Below are 27,735 nucleotides of genomic sequence, written 5' to 3'. Positions count from 1 at the left end.
GCCGCATGCAAAGTTCTTTCTGCCAGTTAGTTTTTCTTTTGCTGTGGGCTCCCCCACCCCCCGCCCTACCCTGTTTGCTCCCGTGAACAATGTGAGATCATGTTTCCCTTTTTGGTCTGGTTGTCAGGAAACTAAAAGGCAAATTGCCTCGACTAAGCAGGAAGCCTCTATATGGCAGACATATACTGTACACGCTGGTGTCGTAACTTTCCCTGGCTCTTGACCTTTTTACCTGTGTTTTTCCTGATCCTCATTATTTGTATATTTTTGCTTTACTGCATGAATTCTTGGGAATTGCCATAACCTATGTGGAATGTGATGATACAATACATAAAAAATCATTGAGAACTTTTGATCTTGACTGAGAAAAGCTGTGGAGTAAAGTCTGCATCCTAGATTTTTTTGCAGCTAAGTCTGGACTATATCATTTTCTTTCAGCTCTATCTATGATTCTTTGACCAATTTTCTCTGGCTTCTGTTTCTTTGATTGAGATTATCTAGAAAGTACCTCCCCTCCTTTTTTTTTTTTTAAAGAAATTTACTCCAGTTGCAAAGGTAGAATTTGGGAAGTTGGGTATTGGTGTGCAGGAAAGGTGTCATTTTATCTTTAAATAGGGACATTTTAACTTGCGCTCACATTTCCTAGAATGCCATTTGTTTATGCAGACATTTTTTTTTTAAAATCCCAGGAATGTCTCTTAATCAAGCACCCCTGCCTCTAGAGATTTCCCTCCCTCGGCCCTGGTTCTCATCTGCCTTCGTGCTTCTCTGCCACCTGTAGCCTCTGGCCGTGGCTCCCTTCTGGCACAGGTGTCTTCAGAGGGCCCCATTTACGGTGGTATTTTGCCTCTGCTCCCAAAGCTGCAGTCACTCCTCATGCTTCTGGATGGTGCCATCTCTTGATCTGGTATCAAGGTGGAGCCCCCCTTGCCACATGGTTGGTGCCCCCTGATGTTCATGCACCTCCTCCCGTGGCCGGAAAGCTCTGAGGGAAGGTGAAGTGAACGGACCATCTGCCCACCTGGACCTCTCAAGTGGCAATGTAGACAAGAGAGGAAGAGTTTGGAGTTGAATCAGTTTTTGAATGAAGTTTTCAGTAAGAAAATGGAAACCAAACAAAGGAACAAATAAGACTGGTGTCAGCTCCAGGGGGAACGAGTTGCGAAAAGAAATAGTAATGGTAATGTGGCTAGGGTTTCGGTAAAGGCTAGGGTTTCGGTAAAGTTTGTGTCCTTCCAGTGCTGTAATCATCTGCATCAGTTTGCGGGGGCCGCCAGAACCAAGTGCCACACACTGGGGGCTTTAACAACAGAAATGGGTTCTCTTGCAGTTCTGCAGGGAAAAATGTGTTCCAGGCCTTTTTCCTTGTCTTGTAGATGGCCATCTTTTCTCTTTGTCTCTTCACACCCACTTCACTCTGTGGTGTCTCTGTGTCCCAGTTTCTCCTTTTTATAAGCACACTAGTCATACTGGATTAGGCCCACCCTGAAGACTTCATCTTAACTAATTACATCTGCAGTGACCCTATTTCCGAATAAGGTTGCATTCTGACATACTCGGGTTTGGGACGAATGAATTTTGGGGAGAAACAATTCAGCCCTGAAAGAGAGTGAACGCTGACCCATCCAGAATGATGGCCAACCCCTCTCGGAGGTGGGGGAGGGTGGGAGGTGTGTCCACGGGATGAGTGAGGAGAGCAGACCTCAGCTTCCATGTAGGAAAGCGGCACATAATGGCCGAGAATGAAGACATCAAGGCGCACAGCAACAATGGCATCTTCCTTAGACTGGGAAGCAAGTACCAGATCAACTAAAGGAGGTAAAAGTAGTTGCTGCTGGGGAGGGGAAGTTTGGGGGAGGGCGGAAGTGTCTGTTTTCCTAACGGACCTGTACAGCTGTTTGAATCTCTAAGCATGCGCGAGGGTCACTTGGGGGACAGGGATGTGCGTTGCCTGCACTTAGCTGCTCTCGCCTTCATTTGAGGTGGTAAAAGGAAGTGGGGACTTTATCGGCATCAAACGTCACTACTGGCAAGAAGTAAAGTCTCAGACTTTCTGTGACCTATTTGTCATTTTATTACTTTTTTGCTCCTTATATAGAATCTACTTTAACATAGTCAAAGGCAGGGTTTTGGGGGGACAGTGTAGTTTATTGCATATTTGAAATTCTTATAAGATGTCTACTTTCTCTTCTCTCTGTTGCAGTTGTCGATTTAGAAGCAAGCTAGAAGCATCTGACAGGAACTGTCACTAACCCACTGTGAAGTTAATTTTATTTTGGTTACGGGTAATTGTTTCATGTTTGCTTCTGTGGGGAACAGCAGTGATAGATTTCCTCTCTTTTTTCCGAAAGCTTCCCTTTTGCCTGTGCAAACCTTTCTCTCTCCAAACTTCTGTGATGTGATGGGGGAAACTGAATGCTGAAGTTAGCACTTCTGTCTGCAGAGAGCCTAAGTCCTACTGATGTCAACTAGCTTGTGGAATGTGCTAGTCTGTTATGTAGCTGGTAGGATGAATGGATTAGGCCATCTGTGGAAATGATTAGAAGAAAAATATCTGGTGAAAGAGCAGACCAGGAAAGTTAAAATCAAAATAGAACAAACCACTTTACGGCACACAGTTCAATTAAGTTAGTACTAGTTAGGAATTAATGTTTGTGCCATCAGTATACACACTTAAACAACAAAAAATTGTGATATGTAACACATCATTCAATATATACTCAAATGATTATTCAAAAATGTGTATATTCTTTATATGTGTAATACTATACCAGGTAGGGGCCAAGAGTAAATGAAAATATATACCTGTCCCTTCTTTTTTTTTTTTTTTTTAAGATTTTATGTACTTACTTGAGAGAGAGAGAGCGCATGATGGGGGAAGGGTCAGAGGGAGAAGCAGACTCCCCGCTGAGCAGGGAGCCTGACGCGGGACTCAATCTTGGGACTCCAGGATCATGACCTGAGCCAAAGGCAGTTGCTTAACCAACTGAGCCACCTAGGCGCCCCATGGTCCCTTCTTTTAAGGAACTTAAATCTGTTTTAAGTGACAAGACATATAATTTAAGAGATAATAAGGGTTAAAATAACAGTCTAAGATGGAGATTGGCAAACTGTGGCCGATAGGCCAAATGTAGCCTGCTGATTATTTTTGTAAATAAGGTTTTATTGGAGATAAAGGGCTAGTATCCAAGATCTATAAAGAACTTATCAAACTCAACACCCAAAAAACAAATAATCTAGTCAAAAAGTGGGCAGAAGACATGCACGGACGTTTTTCCAAAGAAGACACACAAATGGCCAACAACACATGAAAAAATGCTCCACATCACTTAGCATCAGGGAAATACAAATCAAAACCACGATGAGATACCACCTCACACCAGTCAGAATGGCTAAAATTAACAGGACAAGAAACAAAAAATGTTGGCAAGGATGTGGAGAAAGGGGAAAGCTCTTACACTGTTGGTAGGAATGAAAACTGGTACAGCCATTCTGGAAGACAGTATGGAGGCTCCTCAAGAAGTTAAAAATAGAGCTACCCTATGACCCAACAATAGCATTACTAGGGATTTACCCCAAATTTACAGATGTAATGAAATGAAGGGGCACCTGTACCCCAATGTTTATAGGAGCAATTTCCACAATAGCCAAACTGTGGAAAGAGCCGAGATGTCCATCAACAGATGAATGGGTAAAGAAGATGTGGTATGTATATACAATGGAATATTACTCAGCCATCAGAAAGGATGAATGCTTACTATTTACATCTACGTGGGTGAAACTGGAGGGTATTATTCTGAGTGAAGTAAGTCAATCAGAGAAAGACAATTATCAGTGGTTTCACTCATATGTGGAATATAAAAAACAGTGCAGAGGATCATAGGGGAAGGGAGGGAAAACTGAATGGGAAGTCATCAGAGAGGGAGACAAACCACGAGAGACTCTTAACTATAGGAAACAAACTAAGGGTTGCTGGAGGGGAGGTGGGTAGGGGGATGGGGGAAACTGGGTGATGCGCATTGAGGAGGGCACGTGGTATGAACACTGGGTATTATATGCGACTGATGAATTATTGACCAGTACATCTGAAACTATTGATGTACTATATGTTGGCTAGTTGAATTTAAATCAAAAAAGTGGTTTTATTGGAACACAGCCATGATCATTCATTTTTCATTGGCCATGGCTGCTTTCTCACTATAACACCAGAGTTGAGTAGTTGCAATAGTTTGTATGGCCCAAAAAGCCTAATATATTTACTATCTGGAGAAAAAAAAGAAAAAGTTTACCAACTCCCAGTCTAAGACAGTGATTCAAAGGATGTTACAAGGCCGTATATGATAACTAGAAGTGATTTGTTCTGTTAATGCTGAAGTTTGTAAATCTGAGAATGTAGTGGGAGGGGGTGGCCCAAGACAGGGTTTGGAGTTGACCTCAAGCCATGAAGATGGAGGGCATTTTGTGATGTAAGGAATAAGGATCCAGATTTCATGGATGAGAACATCTATGTGCCCTCTGGGGAAGAATGTGTGGGCATCAGGACAGTCCAGCTGGAACTGGGGCTGGGGGCTGGGTATAAATGCAAGTGAGGTTGTCAGTGTCAAACCTGTGCCAGATTGTGGTGGCCTTTGTGTTTCAGGACCAAGAATGGGAACTTTCCCCAAATATGTTCTTTCTTTCAAAGGCAATATTCATTTACACAATAAATAGTGATTCTAGAGCTATTGACCTCAAGGGTGTGTTAGCATTCACTGAGGCACATCCCCTTTATGGACTGCTAAATCCAGCTTGTTTCACATAGTGCTAGTTCTAGGTGTTTAGAAGAAATAGCTGTCATTTCCGAGAGAGGTTTAACCTTGAGATCCTCTGAAGGCTGCTAACACTGGGAGACTTGTATGAATAGATAATCTCCCATTCCATGGTGACAGTGTTCTGGAGAGTCTTTTGAGAAGGGAATTATGGAAAGCAATATTGTGTAGAGAGATGCAGGTGGGGGGAAGAAGAAGGAGACCTCCTCCCCAATCCTTGGCCACTTCTTTGTCTCTTCCTTTCCTTTAGAGCTTCTGTACTGTCCGCCATTTTGTCTGGGTCTACAAAGCGCCCTGCAGATGTTCTTGCAGGGTGTGTTTCCACCCCCTGGATCCTCAGCCCTGTGCAGTTGGTCAGTCATCATAACCTTTCCTTTCCACCTGCCAACATCTCCCTGACTCTGTGACCACCCTCTCCTCGTCTGTATCCTGCCCGCTTGGCATCTGGATCAGTTACTGGAGGCGGCTGCGCCCAGCTCCGAATCGGTTCTCCCCTACCTGGGCACAGCTCCGGGGTACCCATGTGACTCTTAGCTCTGGCCTTACTGTGGGCTCTGGAGGGATGGTGAGGATGGAGCAAGGCGCCATGGCCTGTTCTGCTGGGTGGGCCCATACGGCCGCCCAGCAACACTTCCACTCACCTCTCACCCACCCACTCTCACCACAAAAAATTTTCTTTTGTAAATGAAAACACACACACAAAATATGCAAAGGAAATTCCATAGTGCATTTGCACTGAGCTTATTCTAGACTGTTTTCTTAAGCTTCTCAGATTCTCTTCTCCCACCTGACCCTTACCAACAGATGATCCTGATTCCTGCATAAGAGAAGGCATCAGTTCCCTTGTGTACCCTCATCTTTATGTCTTTACATTGCTATTAGAATACTTATATTTCCTTTTATCCTCTTTTTATCTAATGTCAAAGAAAGAAATATCTTTCCTTCTCTTTTTATCCTTTCCTGACTCCTCTCCTATAATGGGCCCCTGACTCACATTCCTGTCATCTAGCCCAGTGCCTCTGTTCCCCCCAGACTCTCAATAAATACTTCCCAGACCAAGGAGCTGTTCTGTCTGAAACAATGTCCGCTAAGAATTTATCAGGGCAGGCAGGCCTAATTTGGCCTACTTTCATATTTGAGCATACTACGTGTATTCATTTGTGCACTTGGGTATCTTGACGTTTTTCTTGGTATAGCCACAGTATCTGGAGCTTATGACTCAGAAAATCTTCACTGATTGAAAGAATATGAGCAGGAACAGGGGCAAGAAGCCAGGCTGGGGGCAAGAAGATAGGCTGTGAATCCAGACTGGCTGGCAGCTGGGATATCAGCTCCCCACCCTCAGACAGGTTATCTTATCTCTCTGGGAACCAGATTCTTCATAAACTGGGAGTAGCAGTAGTTACCTCGGCATGTGCGCCGGTTACTCCTGCCGCATTACAAGCGACTCCGAATGTAGCCCCTTCAAAGAGCCATTTTATTATGCCTGCAGATCTTGTGGGTCAAGAATTCCGACAGGGCGTGGTGAGGATGGCTGGTCTCAGCACCACAACGGCTGGGACCTCTCCTGGGAAGATCGGAAAGCTGGGGGCCACTCAACGACAGGGGGGCTGGGATCATCTGAAGGCGCTGACACTCCCGTGTTGGCCCAAGCCGGGATGACTCAGCAACTTGGCAACTCAGTGGCCGCCTGGAGTGCCTGTGTGTGGGCTCTCAGTGTGACTTGGTTTCCTCACAGCGTGGCAGTCCTCAGAGTATTCCAGCAAGTGGGCTGGAAACTGCATGTTAGGCTTTCGTCACCCAGCCTTGGAAGTCACACAGCATTACTTCCCTGCACTCTCCTGTTCCAAGAGCTCTCAAGCCTGCCCAAATTCGAGGGCCCAGGGAGGGAGATTAGATTCCCCCTGTTGATGGCTGGGGTCACATTCTGGAAGAGTATGAGGGGTGATGTGATGAGGATAAAGGCACCTGGCACCTAGAAATTAAGAGTGTATTTTCATTCAGCAAATATTTATTACATGCTTACTATAGGCCAGACATTAGGCTGGTGCTGGGTGGATAGGGGCAGACACAGCAGTGTCCTCTCTGCCTTTCTGTGGCTTTCACTCTGGTGGGGGCTAAAGGCAGCGATCCGGTGTGGTTAGATCTGTGATGAGGACGAGGAACTTCATCTCCTTTCAGGGAGAGGGACTGGTTGAGTGTCTGGATCAGTTTATTTCATTTAAAGTGAGAATGAAGTGAATTCCCCCTTGTGCACTTGCTTGCTGCTGCCTTCTCGGTGGTACTTCTGCAGACCTGTTGGCTCGTAGCCCTGAAAGGTGCCCCAGAAATCATCAGGCCTGGGATCTACAAGCATCTGACCCTGTTGTTCAATGCAGACTTTTCCTCCTTCCTAAAAAGGGGCTTAGGAGAGTGGTGGAAGTGTAGAGAGTTCCCCGGGGGGACTGTCTTCAACCTGGAAATGACTCCCCCCTTCTGATGTGGGCCAGCCTGGGAGGAGAGAGGCAGGAGGAGGCTGCACAAGTGATTCTGACATCTGGGTGAGGAACTCATGTGGTAGAGACCAACACTTCTCAAATAACACTGTACGTGTCAGTCCCCTGGAGACCTTGTTACACAGCAGCTTCTGTTTCAGTAGGTCTGGGTGACGCCAGGGCCTACTGCTGAGCCGTGAGTGTGGAGAGAGTACCGGCGATGGACAGACGGAAGTGCCTGTTGAGGCTTGCCCCCACCAGATGAGGGGCCAGCTCTTAGAGAATGGGGTGTTGAGGGCTAGGCGGGTGATCTACCACATTTCTGTCATGTTTTAGCACACCGTTCTCAAAGACGAGGACTCCGTTAGAAATCATAATCACAATATATCACTTTTACACCTAAACAACCAAAACCACAGCCTTCCTTAGCACATCTCAAGAAACCCCAAATCAGAATGTAAATTGGTATAATCACTATGGAAAACAGTATAGAGGTTCATCAAAAAATTAAAAATAGAATTATTAGATGATCCAGCAATCCCAATTCTGGGTATTTATCTGAAGGAAACGAAGTCGTTATCTCTAAGAGATACGTGCACTCCCATGTTCTTTGCAGCATTATTCATAATAACTGAGACAGTAAAATGACTTGCGTGTCCATCAGTGGATGAATGGATAAAAAAATATGAAGTGTATATACAGTAGAATATTAGTCAGCCATAGAAAGAAGGAAATCCTGCCTTTTTTGATGACATAGGTGGACCTTGAGGGCATTATGCTAAGTGAGATGCAAGGGACAGAGAAAGACAAAGACTGCATGATCTCACTTTGTGGAACCTAAGAAAGCCAACCTCACAGAAGCAGAGAGTAGAATGGTGGTTGTCGGGGGGCTGGGGTTGGGGTGGGGGAAATGAGAGTTGTTGGTCAAAAGTACATATTTCCAGTAATAACATAAATAAGTTTAAGGGCTTCTGGGTGACTCTCGTTAACAGAACTGTATTGAATACTTGAAAGTGGCCAAGAGAGTAAATCTTAAATGTTCTCACCACTATGACATACACACAGCAAAATGGGGTTTATAATGAAGGGAAGGATGTGTTAATTAACTTTATTGTGTTGTACTATATAAGTGTATCAAATCATTACATTCTATACCTTAGCCTTACACAGTGTTATGTGTCAATTATATCTCACAGCTGAACAGAAAGGTAAAACATGGAAGAGAAAAATAAAGTTGTATCCTCACTACACACACACACACACACACACACACACACACACACACACCACCAACAGCAAAATCCAAATTCAGAATGTTCCCAGAGGTGGCCTTGCTGTTTTGTTTCCAGGTCCATGCATGTAGACCTGTGGTGGAGAACACACTTTTGATCATGCTTGTTGTTGGCTATGGTTTTTTAAGTAGTAGCTAAAAGTATATTTTGACAAAGGAATTAAGATTAAGCATTGTACAATGTACAAAGTAAATACAGTGTAAGTCCCAGTTGCCTTAGGGTTTCTTTTCAAGTGCATGTCTTCTAGGGAGAGAATCACAATTTCGGTTACTTGAGATGTATTTTATAATTATTTACAAAGAATAAACTGTAGTACTAGAAAGGGAAAATACTTTTGGATCAGTTCTTTATTTTAAAATATTTGTGGATATCTCGTGCCCTTAACAAATTCAGGTATCTCTCTCTCTCTCTCTCTCTCTCTCTCTCTCACACACACACACACACACATACACACACACATTTTAATATCCTGTTGCCTTTAAAAACCCCATCTTCCTTTTTAGGTGCGTTGCTGTGTATAGCATGGTGAGCTGAATCACTTATGAAACTCCTGGTTACACCAGGACAAGTTATGCCGGCATTAAGATTTTTCTCTTCATCTTCTAGGTTCACTGTAGAACATTGTTCTTCTCCTTGCACATTTAGAGCATTTTAACAATCCGGAAGTGTTTCAGCATGTATTTCTTAAAGATAAGGACTCTTTTCAAAACCGTAATCACAATATCATTTTTACACCTACAACAACTAACAATGTTTCCTTATCACCAGATGACACATAGTTGAAATATTTAAAAAGACATTTGTTCGAATCTGGTATCTGGAAGGTCCATACTTTGTGACTGGTTCATTGTCCCTGGGTCTCTTGTAATCTAGGTTGCCCCATCTCTTTCCCTTCCCATTGCATTGTTTATTTGTTTGTTTATTTTTGGTTGAAGAAGCTAAGTCATTTGCTTGTAGGGTTTCCTAGAGTCTGAATTTTGTTGACTGCACCTTAGGGTGCTATTGGACATATTCCTGGACTCCTGGATCCCCTGTAAACCGGCAACAAACCCAGAGCCTTGCTTTATGGGGGGTGGCCCATCCTTCAGTCATGAGGCTCTTGAAGCCTGGTTGTCTCTCTTTGTAATGTTAGCATCCGTTCGTGACCATGGCCCAGGTGCTGGATTACCTTAGAGGTTGCAAGATGTTGATTGTCTCATTCTCTCCATTCCTTCTTCACTTTCAGCCAGAATACTCCTATAAAGTGAAACTTCTCCTCATCGACTATTAGGTTATCCTAAGTTCATATGGGACAGGCAGGACAAATGTTTGATTCTTTCCCTTAATTTACCAGTTCTCAGAAAAGTGAGTTGGTTCCCCAGCATTCTCCAAAGGCCATCATTGATTAAAAAAAAAAATCACTATGAAACATACATCATATAACATATATCGATTTGAGACAACAAACCTGTTTGACATGTTTTAATCCATTGCAGTTATTCTTACTGATACTCATATTGTCCCATTTGTGACCAGTGGGAGCCTTTTCTCATTCACTTCTGAATTCTTTTGACATGACTCTATTACTCTTTGATGGCTTCTTTGCTTTGACAAGATGTTTATAGTTTTTGACAAGGTGTTTCAGGCTTGTTACCCTTCCTGCCCCAGACCCAGAATCAGCCATTTCTATAAGGCTACCTGGCTTGTTTTTTTTTAATGAAAAATGGTATTCAGAAAGTAAATGCAATTGTTTCTGAAAAAAAATTACACACTACTCTTCTTTTTTTTTATTTTTTATTTTTATTTTTTTTATTTTAATGATTTTTTATTATATTATGTTAGTCACCATACAGTACATCCCCAGTTTCCAATGTAAGGCTCGATGATTCATTAGTTGTGTATGACACCCAGTGCACCATGCAATACGTGCCCTCCTTACTACCCATCACCGGTCTATCCCATTCCCCCACCTCCTCCCCTCTGAAGTCCTCAGTTTGTTTCTCATAGTCCATAGTCTCTCATGTTTCATTCCCCCTTCTGATTACCCCCCCTTTCTTTATCCCTTTCTTCCCCTACCGATCATCCTAGTTCTTATGTTCCATAGATGAGAGAAATCATATGATAGTTGTCTTTCTCTGCTTGACTTATTTCACTTAGCATTATCTCCTCCAGTGCCGTCCATGTTGTAGCAAATGTTGAGAACTCGTTCTTTCTGATAGCTGAGTAATATTCCATTGTATATATGGACCACAACTTCTTAATCCAGTCATCTGTTGCAGGGCATCTCGGCTCCTTCCACGATTTAGCTATTGTGGACATTGCTGCTATGAACATTGGGGTGCATATGGCCCTTCTCTTCACTACGTCTGTATCTTTGGGGTAAATACCCAGTAGTGCAATGGCTGGATCATAGGGTAGCTCAATTTTTAACTTTTTAAGGGACCTCCACACTGTTTTCCAGAGTGGCTGTACCAACTTGCATTCCCACCAACAATGTAGGAGGGATCCCCTTTCTCCACATCCTCTCCAACAATTGTTGTTTCTTGCCTTGTCTATTTTTGCCATTCTAACTGGTATAAGGTGGTATCTCAGTGTGGTTTTGATTTGAATTTCCTTGATGGCTAATGATTTTGAACATTTTTTCATGTGTCTGTTAGCCATTTGTATGTCTTCATTGGAAAAGTGTCTGTTCATATCTTCTGCCCATTTTTTGATTTGTTTATTTGTTTCTCGTGTATTGAGTTTGAGAAGTTCTTTGTAGATCTTGGATACCAGTCCTTTATCTGTAGTGTCATTTGCAAATATATTCTCCCATTCCGTGGGCTGCCTCTTAGTTTTTCTAACTGTTTCCTTGGCTGTCACACTACTCTTCTTGGATCATCCTTCTAGAAGTCTTTTGATGTGGGGCTGTTTGTTGATTCTTTTAGTTTTATTTTTTATTAACCTCATGTTTCAGTTTTGGAAAAGGTTTCAAAAGTTTTAAGCCCCAGTCCAGTTTATTTATGTATTATTCTGTTTGTCCACCTTTAAATTGTAATCTTCAAAGGAAAAAAATGTTGGATTTTAACTTTGCTTCTGTTTCCTGTTCATCTGCCCATAAGCACTCACTCAGGGGTTTTCAGATACTGTAACAAAGTATTTACAATGTAGTTGATTAAAGAAATGTTCTTTAAGTAGATACTTGAGTAGCAACTTTTAGCTCTGATTGTCTTTAAAGCTGTTAAAAATGCCAACTGAGGAGCACCTGGGTGGCTCAGGTCATGATCCCAGGGTACAGGGATCAAGTCCCACATCAAGCTCCCTGCTCAGCGGGGAGTCTGTTTCTCCCTCTCCCTCTGCCTGCCACTTTCCCTGCTTGTTCTCTCTCTCTCTCTCTCTCTCTCTCAAATAAACAAACAAGCAAATAAATAAAATCTTTTAAAAAACGACAACTGAAAAGAGTTGCAAACCATCGTTAGTTATAATGTTGACAGACTCCGCATTGCTATCTGTCGTCATAGGTGAAACACCATGAAACCATCAAGTGCACCGTCGCTAATAACGGCCATGTTCTGGTGTTGCAGGTGCTCTAGGTGTTCTCTCCAGAGTGGCTTTTGGGGAGCTCAGGGTAGTCATGTTTATAACAGTTTGAAATTTCAGACTGCTTGGAAGAGCCATCGCTGTGCGGTTACGTTCTGCTTTCAGCCCTGTGTGTTTCTCTCAGACCCTGTCTTCTTGGATTCTCAGCTTCTTGTCAAAAAGAATCATCCTTGCAGGTTTCTCTCCACTCAGCAACAGGCGCCGCTTGCGCGCCTGATGGGGCCAAACAGTCGGCTCAGCACTTGAGGGCGGAAACATTGGGCAATGTGACTTTTGTTTCAGGAGGCCCACACGCTTCAGTGTTACACTTCCTTCTGCCTTCCGGGGGCTCACGCTTTAGCGGGACCATTACACCTGGGGGTGTAAGTGAAGCCTGAAGAGGGGCACTGAATCTGCCAGGGAAGGCAGCAAAGGTTCCCTGTGGTTTCCCGTCACCTCTGTCTACTTTCTCCCTCACCAGACAGTGCGTTTCTTATTAACAGAAGGCCATGCAGTGACTCAAGCCTTGCCCCTGGACAGACTGACCCCCCCTTTTTTTCTGTGGAATTGTTCTATATTTCCCTCCCTTTGACCTGCTTCCCCTACTCTTCTAAACGTTCTTGCCTCTTACAGCTCATTCCGCTTAGCTGCACTGAAGTCAGCAGAAAGCCTTTTGTCTTTCTTCTTTCATGCCTCATGTCCACATCTAGAGCTGCCCTCCACCCCAGCCGCCCCCATACTGTCCTTGAGAAAAGCCAGAGCTGTATTCTGTTACAGTCCTTAGAAAGTATCTTGTCCAAAGGGCCCTAAGGATTCATTTTTAATAAAGAATTTTAAGCAAACATTTTCGATACCATATCCATAACCAAATGTGTTTCACCCATCCATGCAGTGTCTGTTGGTTCATGACATGAGTGGGTGTTAGGTGAGAAGCAATGTTTTCTAATTATTTTATCTTATATAACCTCAAATTAACACATAGTATAAGCGGATGTTTGACTGTTTCTTCTTCCTTTTTAAAGTTTGTTTGACCCCAGACCTTTTAGATCTTCTCACTGAGAAAAATAAGGAATCACCTTCTAATTAGGTACCTGTCTTTAGGTCTTTCCTTTGAATCTGAGAACCAGGCTGTCATTATAAAGTCGGGGGGGGGGAAGCCATATCTATTTATTCTCAAGCCATTTTGTTACTTAAAACTGTCAAGTATTTATGTAAAGCAACATTCATGTGCTTTCTTTCTTCTACTGAAAAAGAAAAAGGTTATGTTTTCTTTAAGTGGCTAAACTGTTTTGACTTAATTAACTTTTTATTAAACTGGTTTTCTAAGGTACAGTTTATTTTCTCCTCCATGATCATTGTATGGAACCATTCTCTCTACAGGCTTATCAACCATAATCAATTGTCTTGATTCTTTGCTGGTTTTTTTTTTTAACCTGCAAGATCATCTGCACACGTTCTCTGTTCTTTCTTTTCTTTCTTTCTTTCTTTCTTTCTTTCTTTCTTTCTTTCTTTCTTTCTTTCTCTTTCTTTCTTTCTTTCTTTCTTTCTTTCTTTCTTTCTTTCTTTCTTTTTTTAAAGATTTTATTTATTTATTCGACAGAGATAGAGACAGCCAGTGGGAGAGGGAACACAAGCAGGGGGAGTGGGAGAGGAAGAAGCAGGCTCCTAGCGGAGGAGCCTGATGTGGGACTCGATCCCATAACGCCGGGATCACGCCCTGAGCCGAAGGCAGATGCTTAACCGCTGTGCCATCCAGGTGCCCCTGCTTTCTTTATTTAAAAACATCTTTTGGGGACACCTGGGTAGCTCAGGTGGTTGAACGTCTGCCTTCCGCTCACGTCATGATCTCCAGGTCCTGGGATCGAGCCCCATGTCGGGCTCCCAGATCAGTGGGGAGTCTGCTTCTTCCTCTGCTTCTCCCCCTGCTTGTGCTCTCTCTGTTTCTTTCTCTCAAATGAATAAATAAAAATCTTTAAAAAAAACCCCAAATATCTTTTTCAGGCCGACTTACTCTTCTCCAGTCTATCTAAGGCACATTCTTTACAGAACTCTGCATTACGTTTGCAGGGGTTAATTTCAGTCGGGAAGTGTTTAATAACTCATTGTTTCTGGCTCCCTGGGTGAGGCCTGGTGAGGTCAAGGATTCCGAATGCAGGCTGTGAGGGACTTGCTCCCCAGCCTTTGTGAAGCACTTCTGGTTGAGGGAGCAGGCGACCCAACCATGGCCCCGTATCACATTCTCATCTCTGCCCAGGCCCCTCTGCTATCAGGGGCGGGTGATGGCAGAGGTGGGGATGGAGTCGAGGCTGATCACAGTGGCACTTGGGAGGCTTGGACCAGTGGGCCATAACCTGTTTTGTGACTAACTGGTCATGCTGGTTTTTTACTTTCTCTAGCCTTAGAGTCAAGCAACTAGGCTCGCATTTGTAAGGGCATTTCATGGTGCTGAGTAATAAGCTATGGTTTGGGGTAACACTTTCTCAGGCCATGCATTCACTGGCCCACCTCTATGGAGCACCTATTATGTGTCAGATGCCCGGTGAGGGGGAGGACATGCTTAGATCTGCCCTTTAAGGGCTCCCAGTCTAGGGAGCAGAGAGGGAGGACATGTGTGGGGAAACAGCGTAGCATGATACGGGCCTAGAAAGTAGTGGCTGTGGTTTATGGAGCAGCTTCTGTGTACAGGAATTTTTATGTGTCATCCCTCATCATTGCATCAACCCAATGGGTATATCACCTCCTGGTTTTAAGCACAGAGCCAATGAACTCAAGTGAGGTGTGTGGCCCCTTTCGCACATCTAGCACGTATCTATGCTGGAACTCACTGCCAGGCCTACCAGGCTTCAGGGCCTGTGTTCTTTCTCCCACAGCTCACATGTTCTGTGAAGATGCTTAGGATGGAGGTGGCACGCGTTGAGAGATGGGCCTGGAGGCCGGCCTAGGGAGTGGTGTCACAAGAGTGTCCTTAGTGCATGGGAGGTGGTCAGCAGTGGGCCTTCTTTCCTCTCTCACAGTCAGCTGCTGCTTTCTCTTCTCTCTTGACGGCTCTCTTTTTCCCTTCCCTGCTGAGGCCCAGTTCTGGGAGCTGCTGCTGGGCCCCTGCAGATGTCGATTCACCCTGCAGGAAGCCAAACCTGCAAACGGTGCCCGGGGAGAGAGTTTGGGCCCAGTGACTCTTTGTTCACTGGAGTCTGTGTTCTGTGCTTGTCTTCCCTGGGGAAGCTCATGTTCAGTTTCTAACAGTTTCAGGCCTCGGGAATGACCCTTTGTTGCTGCCTGAATGGTCTCCTTAGTGGTGTGTTTGTGAAGATGCCAAAGGAAAATGTGCTGGTGTGGAGGTCAGATTTGTTGGACTTGGAGGTCCTCACAGTGCCGGTGGCCCTGACGTAGGAAGTCCAGGTCCTCAAACCTTCAGCCTTGATGCTACCAGGAAAGCATGGGATGGTGAAAACTGGGCCTGTGCAGGCTTGTGTAGGGAAGAGCCTGTTGTTCAAAAAGTTGATGTACAGGTGTATCTGTTAAGGTTCTCCGGTTGCAAGCAACAGGAACCAACTCACCCTCAATCGTAGTAGGGAGAGGACTTACTGGAGGGCCACTGGCTGGCTTCTAGGATGGAAGAAAAGCTGGACGTTCAGGTTGAGAAAAGATGGCAACGAGGCAGCCCCAGAGACCCCTGCCTCTTTTGGAAGCCATGCTGGGGATCTGCTCCAGCCACGTCCAGTCTTTGTCATGTCCATCTTCTGTTGTGAGACCTAGTTGAGTTGTCTGCTGGCAGAGGTGGGATATTTTCATGGGCAGTCCCATCAGACTGTATCTCATGGGAGAGGGGAGGGTCCTCTGAATGGATTTACCTTCTGAATGGGGATTGGTTTCTTCCTGGGACACAAAGGCAGTTAACAACCTAGAGTGATATCTACGATCATAAATTCCAAAATATATGTCACATAGTCTTCTTGTTTTTAAAAGCTATATTGAGGTATAAAATTCTACCTATTTTAAGTGTACAGTTTGATGATTTTAATAAATTTACAGCATTGTGAAACCCTCACCACAATTTAATTTTAGAATATTTCCGTCACCCAGTAAGATCTCTTGTATTCAACTGCTGTCTCTCCCTGGCCTAGGCAAGCACTGATCTCCTTTCCATCTCGTTAGATTTGAACATAGATTCTTGTATGTTCTTGACTGGTGTAATTTTTTCTGGGTATTGTGGGAACTATGCTGTCTATGAAAGGAAAAAACCCCATTGGCGTGGATGTCTGTATCTCTCTCGTGTCAGTTTTCCTCCTTTTCACTTTGTATCTTCTCTTCTCTCACCGGGACCACGATGTGGGAGAGTTGAGTCCCAGCCCTGATGCTGCCATAATTTAGCTCTCACCCTCTCTGTGCCTCAGTCGTGGAACCTTCCAGGCCTCAGTTCCTCATCTGTAAAATTAAGAAAAGGATTTGACAAGATGGTAATTAATGTTCTTTCTATCTCTAATGATCAGGAATTATGGTCTTTCTTGGTGAAATCTTTTTTGGTAAAAAATTACTTCTTGATTTTGTATGCTTTCTTCAATCATACAACTGGAACAAAACATTAAAAAATTATTATTTAAAATTTACAAGTGAAACGATTCTTTTTCTTTTTTGTTGAGATATAATTAACATATAACAGTTTCAGGTGTACAACATAATGATTTGATATTTGTATGTATTTCAAATGATCAACACAATAAGTCTAGTTACCATCCATCACCACACATAAACACATTTTTTTCTTGTGATGAGAACTTTTAAGAGTTACTCTCAGCAACTTTGATATATGCAGTAAAATATTATTAACTATGGTCACCATACTATACATTACATCCTCATGACTTATTTAGTTTATAACTGGAAGTTTGTACCTTTTGACTCCCTTCACCGTTTCGTGTCCCCCTCGCATCTCTGCCAAACCCTGCCTCTGTCAACAGCCAATCTGTTCTCTTTATCTGTGAGCTTTTTTCCTTTATCTTTTTTTCAGAGTCCACATATAAGTGAGATCATACAATAATTATCTTTCTCTTTCTTTCACTTAGCATAATGCCCTCAAGGTTCATCCCTATTGTTACAAAGGGAAAGATTCCATTCTTTTTTGTGGCTGAGTACTATGCCATCATGTATGTGTCCCACATCCTCTTTATCGATTCATCTATTGATGGACACTTGGGTTGCTCCCATATCATGGCTCTTGTAAATAATGCTGCAGTGAACATAGGAGTGCAGATATCTTTTCATGTAAGTGTTTTCATTTTCTTCAGATAAATGGCCAGGAGTGGGATCGTTGAATCACATGGTAGTCCAGTTTTTAATTTTTGGAGGAACCTTCATACTGCTTTCCATAGCATGCTGCTGCACCATTCCCTCAGTGGTGCACGAGGGTTCCCTTTTCTCCACATCCTCACCAACACTTGTTATTTCTTGTCTTTTTGATGATAGCCATTCTGACAGGTGTGAGGTGATGTCTCGTGGTTTTATTTGCATTTCCCTGGTGATGAGTGATGTTGAGCACCTTTTTCATGTACCTGTTGGCCATCTGTGTGTCGTCTTTGGAGAAATGTCTATTCGGATCCTCTGCCTGTTTTTTAATCAGATTGTGTGTGCGTGGTTTTTTGTTTTGTTTTGTTTTTTGTTTTGTTATTGAGTTGTATGAATTATTTATATATCTTGGATATTAACCCCTTATTATATAGGATTTGCAAAGATTTTCTCCTGTTCAGTAGGTTGCCTATTCATTTTGTTGATGATTTTCTGTGCTGTGTATATATCTGAAATTCTTTATTTTTTTAATTTTTTTATTTTTTAAAGGATTTCTTTTTTTTTTTTAAGATTTTATTTATTTATTCGACAGAGATAGAGAAAGCCAGCGAGAGAAGGAACACAAGCAGGGGGAGTGGGAGGAAGAAGCAGGCTCATAGCAGAGGAGCCTGATGTGGGGCTCGATTCCATAACACCGGGATCACGCCCTGAGCCGAAGGCAGATGCTTAACCGCTGTGCCACCCAGGCGCCCCTGAAATTCTTTATTTTTTTATTTATTTACTTTTAAAGATTTTATTTATTTGCTTGAGAGAGATAGAGGGAGAGAGCACGAACGGGGGAGGGGGAGGGACAGAGGGAGAAGCAGATGAGCCTGACACGGATCTCAATTCCAGGACCCCAGGATCATGACCTGAGCCAAAGGCAGATGCTTAGCCTACTGAGCCACCCAGGCGCACCTGAAATTTTTTATTTTTTAATTTTAAAAAAAGATTTATTTATTTATTTGAGAGAGAGAGAGAGAGAGAGAGATCGCGGGGGGAGGGGCAGAAGGAGAGGGAGAGAGAATCTCGAGCAGACTCAACGCTGAGTGGAGAGCCCCAATGTGGGGCTCCATCTCCCGACCCCGAGATCATGACCTGAGCCAAAATCAAGAGTCAGATGATCAAGCGACTGAGTCACCCAGGTGTCCCATCTGAAATTCCAAATGCTTTAAACTCATGAAAGGTTTGTGACATCATATGTGTGTACATATATATATATATATATATATATATTAATTGGAAACCTTTTATTCTCTTTCATGCTCTTTGATATGTTCAAATATTTGTGAGCTGGACATAATGCTAGGCAAGGGAGGTAGAAACCTGAAACCTGAAACAAATAATGGCTCTTCCCAGACGGAGCTTGCAGTCTGACCGGGCTGAGCCACCATGAACTTGTGGTGTGCTAAGTGATGCCAGGAGACAGGAAGTTCAGTGCACAGAGGTGGGGAGGGGCCGGGTCACAGAGTGGGGCCTCTGAAATGCCACCGTGAGAAGTTTGCTGTGAGAAGGTGCTTGGCAGCTGGCTTAGCCAACTGACAGTTAAAAAGCAGCCATTTCATCTTTTGGGGGAGGACACATTCCAGTAAGTTTGAAGGCAGAGATCTGGGTGGTTGACACGTTTTGCGTGTTAAAGGAGACCTCTGATCTCCTCTGGCTCTGCCTGTCTGTACACATGGGTTAACTGTAGCTTCGGCGTTTGCAGCAGTGCCAGGTGCAGCAAGCGTGTGCAGGCTGGCTTTTGGCACAGCAGGCAGCTGGAGAGTGGTATTTTTCTGACAGGGAGACGTTCTTAAGTTTTGTAATTTATGGTGTCTTTAAATATGGGATTTTGTTTACTGTTGCCCTAATTACACCTCTGATATATTTTATTTAGCTTAGTGTTTTAATTTTGTGCTCATGCCCACAGGTAGTTTCCCAAAGGGTACCATTAACAAAAATCTTAGGTAATGTTTTGTCATTCCTGCAGCTACCTGCAGCTTCCTGAAGCCAAGGAAATGGGTTTCAGGGATGCAGACTTTCTCATGGGCTCTGGTGAATATTTTGACTATGATTACGAAATGAGAGGTCTTGATTTCCTATCTGCCAAGTATTATCCTAAATTATCTCTGTCCAACGAATGTATAGTACTAGGCCGCATGTGTAATTTTAGATGTCCCAGTAGCCACATCCTTAAGGTAAAAAGAAACAAGTGAAATTAATTTGAATAATAAATTTATTTAACCCAGCATATGTAAAATATCATTTCAACGTGCGGTCAGTCTAAATTTATGAGATATTTTACATTCTTTTTCTCCCCATAAGTCTCTGCCACCTGCTTTGTATTTGGTAGCCATCTCAGTTCGGACTAGCAACACTTCAGGTACCCAGTCGCCAAATATGGCGGATAATACTGTAGTGACAGCCAAAGTCCAGAACCTTTCAAAGGCTTACAGACAACACAAGACAGAACCTTTCAAGGGGGTAGGAGAGACATAGCTTCATGATTTATGAACACTTAAGAAAATCATACATAGGTTTCCTCCTCTTAGAGCAACCTGATATATAAAAATTCATCTTGACAGGAAAAGTAAAGCAGGAAGTGATTATTCATGTTACAAAAGAATTAACCACAGGATTCTTTAAATAGCAAGCTCCCTTAGTGCACTGAAGAATCTGACTCAATTTGCAAAAATGTGATTGACACTTGGCATTTTGGTACCAACTTGGTTGGGCAGAGAACTACCTGCCATTACAAAATGCAAGCTGAGCAGCTGGTGTATCATGGCTTATTGAGCACCTACTACATGGCATGGATGCTCATAGGAGAGAGAGAACAGAAGGAAGAACGAAGGGTGATCTGCACCCAGAAGGCAATTAGAGGCTCACTGGGAATGAGACGCATGTGCAGCCACCACCACATGGAATGGCCTTGAGGCCAGGGCCCAGGGAGGACTGGGGGCTGGAGGAGCCAGGAAGGTGATATGAGGCAGTCAGGGCCCAGCTGGCGCCAGAAGGCAGACAGGGCGTATGTGATGACTTAAGTGTCTAGGAGATAAAACAAGCGTACATCTGGAAAGACTAGGTCAATAAGATATTGGGAAGACTCAAAAACTATGTAGTTATGCTTTATTTATCCCTGAGCCCCTAATTCCTAATCCCCAGACTTATTTACAGTAAGCATCAATTAAGGCGTGTCCTCAGGCTCATCAAACAAAAGAGAGAGACTGAAGCAAAACCAGGGTATGTTTCTCATCAGTTTGCGACAGGAGCTGGCAGCTGTTTACTTCCCAGTAACCATCTTGAAACACATTCCTCTGTCCTCTTCCAGCTTCATTTTGGTAAGACACACATACAGAATAGAGAAGGTGAGACTTGTTCTTTAGGAAAGAAGCAGCAAGGTTGTATTCTGGAAGGTAATGGGGTTCTGACTCCCCCAAAGTACACAGGATTCAAGTCAGTATCAAGATGGACTATTGACTGGATTCCTCCTTAGCAGCCTTCCTGTGCTCTCTCTCCCCCAGAGAGGTCCCATGTGCTGCTTCCCCCTCTCATCAGTTCCACTTGCCACAGTTTCCTATTCCCATCAGACAGATTATGAGCTTTGATCTCCAAGCGCTAATGGGATCAGCCTTGGGGAGCCTAGGTCAGTATTCCAAGCATTTTCTTGGTTAAAAAAACACCTATTATTAAAAAAATAATTGAGTATTTTCAGGTATACATTTATGTATAGATTGTGTGCATATATTACTGTACTAGTTGATTGAGAAAACCCAAAAGAAGCTTCTAAACATTTGTTATTAGGTTTAGTGGACTTTGGGAACACATAAAATTGAGTATTATATGACTTTAGACATTGGTAGAAAATGAAGGCATTTGTCCTCATGGCTCAGGTACATACTTTCAAATACCTTGCAATCCCAGTAGTTCCTTATTTTAATTAGGTAATTTACACCTATATCAGTGGTGGAAAACAACCTGTATTATAAGTTGTCTTGATAAGTTAGGTTTTTGATCATCTCCGTGTAAGACCTGGTTGGCCTGTCCTTGTGTTCACCTCCCCACGTAGCTGGCAAAGAGCTCACACCAGGAGCCGAAAGTGGCGGCTCCACCATTTCCTTGTTTACTTGGTCGCATGTTGAATATTGTCTACAACCCCTACTTTCTTTCTTTCTTTCTTTCTTTCTTTCTTTCTTTCTTTCTTTCTTTTTTTTAAGATTTTGTTTATTTATTTGACAGAGAGAGAGAGAGGGAGAGAGCACAAGCAGGGGGAGCGGCAGGCAGAGGGCGAGGGAGAAGCAGACTCCCCACGAGCAGGGAGCCCGATGCGGGGCTCGATCCCAGGACCCTGAGATCGTGACCTGAGCCGAAGGCAGACACTTCACTGACTGAGCCACCCAGGTGCCCCCAACCCCTACTTTCTTAACACAAATCTTTTCAAGCGTTTCATCCATTTATTGAGAGGTAATAGCCATAAAGAGGCTTTATCAGGAAGCCTCAGGGAACTGCGGGGGGGGGGGGCCTCACGCAGCTGAAAGCTGGCTCTGGCTCTAGCTGCCATTCTTGTTGAGGAGCACCGCTGTCCCTTAGGCTGCTTCCGGTCCTCAGAGCACCCTCGACTGCTGGACCTAAAGGCTGGATGAAGGAACCAGTATCATTCTGTAAATGGATTATTCGAGAAGTTGAATTTTTCTCTTTTTAAAATTAAAATAAAATGAATTGATGTTCTGATTTTTTTTTCATCATGTCAACTAACCCCTGAAGTGAGTGCATCACACTTTGGAGAGCTCTGGCTCAGAAAATGATCTTAACTCTTTGCTGAACTTCAGTTTCTTTAATTGGGAAGATGAGCATTCTAATATTGTAAGGATTAAATGAGATAATGCAGGAAAATGTGGGGCACAGAAACAGTGGTTACTGTAGGCTCCGTTCCAGTAGCAGAGCTTCAATAGATCCTTGTCTAGGTCATTTGAAGAAAGTTGTTTCTTAATTGACCTCGTTTTGATTGTTATGATAGCTCATTTGAACTGCTGGTGAGCAGAGCATGAGACAAGAAAATAGAAGTGTTTCTGCCTTCATACTGGTCAGGAACCAGGAGAAATCTGAAAAGGTTGCTTTGTTTATGTTCTTCTGCTCCTCTTTTTTGTTTATATGTGATGAGAAGGGTTTACAGTTCAACTTCAATCCTGGGCAGATTCATGGCAGCAAAGTCAGCCAGCTAATTTTGTGAAAAAATGATCCAGGCAAGGAAATTTCACTTTAGGGTGCTTATGAACTCTCTGGGTTAGCTGACATGAATGAACAGTGGTAAGTGTGCCAGTCTGGATGGCTAGGGTCTTCTGATCCAGAAGCACTTTGGGGCTTCATTCCTTATGGGTATGCAAAGTCCATTTGATGGGGGGCCCACTCACCTACCAACCTTTTTCTGGGAAACCTTCCCCAGTGGACTGAAATTTCAAAAGTCGTTTGTGCTTTTTTGTCTCCTACTGAAGAAATCTTCGCCAAATCCAAGGTTAGTAGGGTTTTATTCTGTGCTTTCTTACGAAAATTTTATAGTTTTAGCTCTTAGATGGAGGTCTGTGATCCATTCTGAGTTCATTTTTGTATGCGTGCTTCATGTAGGGCTCATGTAAAACCTTTCCTCTTCCATTCCTGTAATCCCTAAATTGCTAATTCACTATTTGAGGGTGCACCTAATTTTCACTACCCTTCTATTTATTCATTTGCCATTTGTTCATTCGTTCATTCATTCATTCATTCATATTGACCTGCAAATATAGAAGGAAAAGGACAGGAGGTTTGTTGGTTGAGGTGGGTGTGAGGCGGGACCCTAAGTGTAGATGACGTGCATAATCCAGCTGTGGAGAAGTTAACATGCCCAGGATTGCTTAGCTCTGCTTACATGCATCTGTACCTTGTCAACAAGAAGACGCGTCGGTGTCACCTGTTGCCTCCCCCTGTGACCAAGTATAACATATCACCGCAGATTGGGAGAACGCTTTGAAATGGTACTGCTGCCCGAGGGGCGCCTGGGTGGCTCAGTCAGTTAAGCGTCTGCCTTCAGCTCAAGTCATGATCCTGGGGTCCTGGGATCAAGCCCCCTTGTCTGGGTCCCCGCTCAGCAGGGAGGCTTCTGGAGATTCTCTCTCTCCCTCTCCCTCTGCCCCTCCCCACTGCTTGTACACTCGCTCGCTCTCTCACATAAATAAATAAAATATTTTAAAAAAATTGGCTTGCTGCCTGAGAGGCCCTCTGTTGAGAGGGCAGTGGTGCGTGCAGACGTAAGCAGTCTGAGACTTTGGCTTGGCCAGCAGGGTCCTCAGTGTCAGCCTCCTTACACATGTTGTGGCTGAGCGAGGGGCATTATCGCTATAGAGTGGCAGTTATTATCACCCACATTTTGCATGCCTGAGGCCCAGAGAAGTTAACATCACACGGTTAGTCTTTGCAAGGGTGGGGGCACCTAAGTACCAAATCTGTGTCTGGTAACTACCTTCTCTGCGCTTGGAGAAATGATGCTGCCTCCCTCCGGGGGTGCAGATGTTGTTGCTGCTCTCTGTCATTGTGTGATTTCCCCTCTGAAGTTCCTGCTGGCCCTGAGACCTGTAGGCCACTCTGACTGTGCCTGACCACGGACCTGTGCTTTGTGGTTTCTGTGCGACTGGCCTCAGGTTAACCAAAATCAGGTTGCTGTGTGGGGCCCTGTTATTTTAAGTATTGGTAGAGGGGAACTCCCTTTAATATGACTACTGATCTTCCAGGGCTAATGGGCCTCAGACTTCTGCAACATCTGATCTAAAGTGTACTCTTTTTTCTGTCCCTGTTCCTTCCAGTGGAGGCCATAGTGGAGTTTGACTACCAGGCCCAGCACGACGATGAGCTGACGATCAGCGTGGGTGAGATCATCACCAACATCAGGAAGGAGGATGGAGGCTGGTGGGAGGGACAGATCAACGGCAGGAGAGGTTTGTTCCCTGACAACTTTGTAAGAGTGAGTACAACGTGAAACCCTTTTCCTGTCTCCTGTGTGGGTTCTACTGACCAAAGCTTTGGGGGCACTTGAGGAATTTCATGGGCTGTCTTGGGGATGAGTTGACAGTTTGACTTCTTGCGTGCTATCAAGAAGATCGTGTAGAGCTTTGCACCAGCTATCTAGAGACCCATTTTGAAATCACTTTTTAAGGCCCAGAATGTTCTCTTTTTAAACAATGTCTGTTAGAAAATGCTGGAAAATATAAAGCTTGTTAAATTGTTTTTTATTTATGTACTCGTTCACTTGCTTTGGTGTTCTAAAAGAATGTTTACCCTTTTCCATTCCATTGAAAGTGAGGTGAAAGTAGTTTTGACTATTTAAGTCAAGTAGCAATCAAACTAAGTGTAGAATTCCAGTTACACTATGTTTTCAACCTTTATATTCACATCACTTTTTTGGTAGGAACTATATTATTTTCCTTTCCCCTTTATGGCCATGAAACATTGTATAAAATCTACTTTTTCAGTAAGGTTTGGAAAATTATGCCCTTTGCAGAAGTCATCTAGGGGTTAATTACAAAAATGTAGCTCATTCATGTTAAGAAATTATATACTGCAAATTGTACATAATAGTTGGAATTGAGTAAAAAAAAAAAAAAGGGCAGGTAACCATGAGGCTGTTCTCTGTGGGAAATACCAAGTAGGTCTGAAAATTTTTTGTACCATAAACTTCCTATCTAATGCTGGAGAAGATCGGATTGTCCTCGGTAGGAAGGGGGCTGTGTGCACAAATCCCCAGGGCCTCTGCCGTAGTTTTGGCGGGTAGCAGACCATGCCTAAGACCTGCGCCTATGGGGAGCAGGTGGTGCGGGGAGTGCTGGGCCCAGAGAAGCAGGTGCCCTAGTCAGAGAGCCTTGAGGGCTACATGGAAGGGTTTTATGAAAAGGGATTGATGATGAAAAAGTGTCCAACCGCTGGGCCCTCTACCTGTACCCTGCCCCCAGTCTAGAACAAATAGGAACTCAGTTCAATGTCTTTCCTCAGGATCTTGCCTCAGAGTGACCCTGCTAACATTTCTTTTGTTCATTTCTTTTCGCTGTGCAGAAGGCTGGGGGAAGTTTTGTTGGTAACATGCTGATAAACTTACTTTCTGTAAGTGGTTGTGGGAGTACAGACTTTTTTTTCTTGGACTACAGTTGAACCTAGCAACTCTTTCCCCTTTTAAGAGTAGGAAAGCATTACATCCGGGCTACCACAATTTGACTCTGTTGAATTGATGTGTAAATGGGGGTGAATTACTTTGCCCTTCCAAACAAAATCCCCAATTTTGGGACAAGGATTGTCCTTGAAGTTGAGCAAATTCTCGTGTGGAAGGAGAGTTTTTCCAGATAAAAGGGGGAAAGTTTGGTGTGAAGATGAGGAGAAATAAATGAGAGAGGAGGACCTGGGAAAGAGAAAGGAATATCTGGGAAAGAAAGAAGAGGACCCTGGGAAGGAGGTGAGGACTGTGGGAAAGAGAGGAGGACCCTGGAAATTAGATGAGGGCTGTGGGAAAGAGAAAAGAGGACCCTGGGAAGGAAGGGAGGACTTGGGAGGAGGGAGAATATCCCTGGGAAGGAGAAGGGCCTACAGTGTTGGCACCAGTTTTGATGGGAGGCCCTGTTTTGAAAGCCTTATTTTGATGTCCTGTAGGCTCAGTGCCCCCTTATTCCAAACCACAAATCCATAGACTCAGAAAACTTGTGAATTGGACTTTGCTCAGGGCTTAAGGCTGGGCCGCCTACTTAAGCATTTGTGGGGGCTGGCAGGCACCAGGACGGAGTAGCGCAGCGCAGGAAGAGCCCAGGCTGGCTCTCAGAACCTCTCCTCCTTGCTCAGGGCGTGCTGGGGAGCAGGAGCTCCTCCCTGTGAACCCAGGCGATGTGGTCCTGGCCAAGGGGCCTCCCTCCACCCTTCTCCACCTGCTGGGCCTGGGGCCACCACAGCAGGCTCCTGCCCTCTGGCTTCCGTGGGCTTTGGCTCAAGGGGAGTGCTGGCAGGAGAGGACTGGGAGGGAGGGAGGCCAGCCAGGTCAGGGATTATCTGGCTGGCTCTCTGCCCCGAGGTTGTCCCTCTCCAGACGGTGGCTGCTCCTAAGTCCCCTTCCTCCACGCTCCTTTCTCTTCATCCCCTGTTTCTAGCCCCGCCTCCTGCCTCAGAGTTTCTCTGTACCTCACCCATTTGGGGGGGGGGGAGTCTCCTTCTTAGTCCTGCCTCAGATTACCTAATTCTGGTGTGCCATCTGTTTGCTTTTTGGAGCCCGACTACCTCATCTGGCCACTTTGAGGATTAAAGGAGGCAGGACCTAGCACGTGGCTGGCCACCTACTGAGTGTGTTGCTGTCCCTGTCACCCTCTCCCCTGGCCTGAGGGTCTAATCACTTGTCCTCTCACCTCAGCTAGAGCACTTCCAGTGCAGGAAGTGACACTCTAGGGAGGTGCTTGTTCCACTGGAGCCAGAAAGGATGTGGCAGGAACGGCTGGGGCTGCACCACTTGTGGCTGTCACATTTGGCAGAAAAAGAAACTTCTATTCTTTCAGATGGCTGAGTCTATTTTCAAGTCTTCACCCACTGGGAATGTTTTAGGCCTATTATTGAAAAATCTAGTAGGTGGATGCAGTGGAGTTTAACAATAACGCAAACTGCCATAGAGGATTCTAGAAGCTGAAAATACATCTTAAGGTAATAACAATCATATTGGCATAAGTTTGCAGTTTTGAGAGTGGGTTTACATATGCTTTATTTAGCTTAAGAAGAATTTGTCCCTGGATTGAATTGGGTAGTTTTGTGGAATCCCACTGTTTGTTTGTGTGCCTTTATGCCAGTGTTACCACCATCAGAGAGCGCTCCTTAAGCAGTTTCTTGATTCATTTCTAGGATCCTTAATCAGTGTCCTTATGGAGCATGGTCGCCCCAGGTGCTGGGATTCAGTATCCACCCTCAACTCTGTATTGTCACAGTTTCTCAAAAGAAAACTACCAGCCATGCCAGTCACCCCCTTGTTAAGAAGATGCCTGGCCTTTGTCAGCTCTTGGGCTGAGATTTGTTGGCAGGCATAAATGTGTCCAACTAGGGTACAGACATGCCCTTTTAGGTTTATCCTCCTTTTTCTTTTATTTAGTTAGTTCTCATTTATTTACTGTACATGTGGAAGAAGAATCCTTTTAAATCCCCCTTTCCTTTCTTCTCCCTACCTACTTTTTTTAGAATCCATTTTTCCTCTCTTTCTCCTCTTTTTAAAAAAATTATTCATTTTTAGGTGAAATTTACATAGAGTAAAATGCTGAAGTCATAACTGTACCTCTTTGT

The 27,735-nt window shown here is 44.0% G+C and overlaps 1 protein-coding gene across 6 annotated transcripts in view; it reads left to right on the top strand.

The window, feature by feature from the left end:
- Nucleotides 1-27,735, top strand: part of SH3KBP1 (SH3 domain containing kinase binding protein 1) — a 324,749-nt gene that overhangs the window by 27,080 nt on the left and 269,934 nt on the right. For all 6 annotated transcript variants that reach the window (XM_026480216.4, XM_057310446.1, XM_044377583.3 and 3 more), the window contains exon 2: nt 24,249-24,406. In XM_026480216.4, coding sequence (XP_026336001.1) covers nt 24,249-24,406 — 158 coding nt within the window. The remainder of the gene's footprint in view (nt 1-24,248; nt 24,407-27,735) is intronic.

This window comes from Ursus arctos, chromosome X, assembly GCF_023065955.2.
Source record: "Ursus arctos isolate Adak ecotype North America chromosome X, UrsArc2.0, whole genome shotgun sequence".
Taxonomy (NCBI): domain Eukaryota; kingdom Metazoa; phylum Chordata; class Mammalia; order Carnivora; family Ursidae; genus Ursus; species Ursus arctos.
This window is presented reverse-complemented; position numbering and strand designations above follow the sequence as displayed.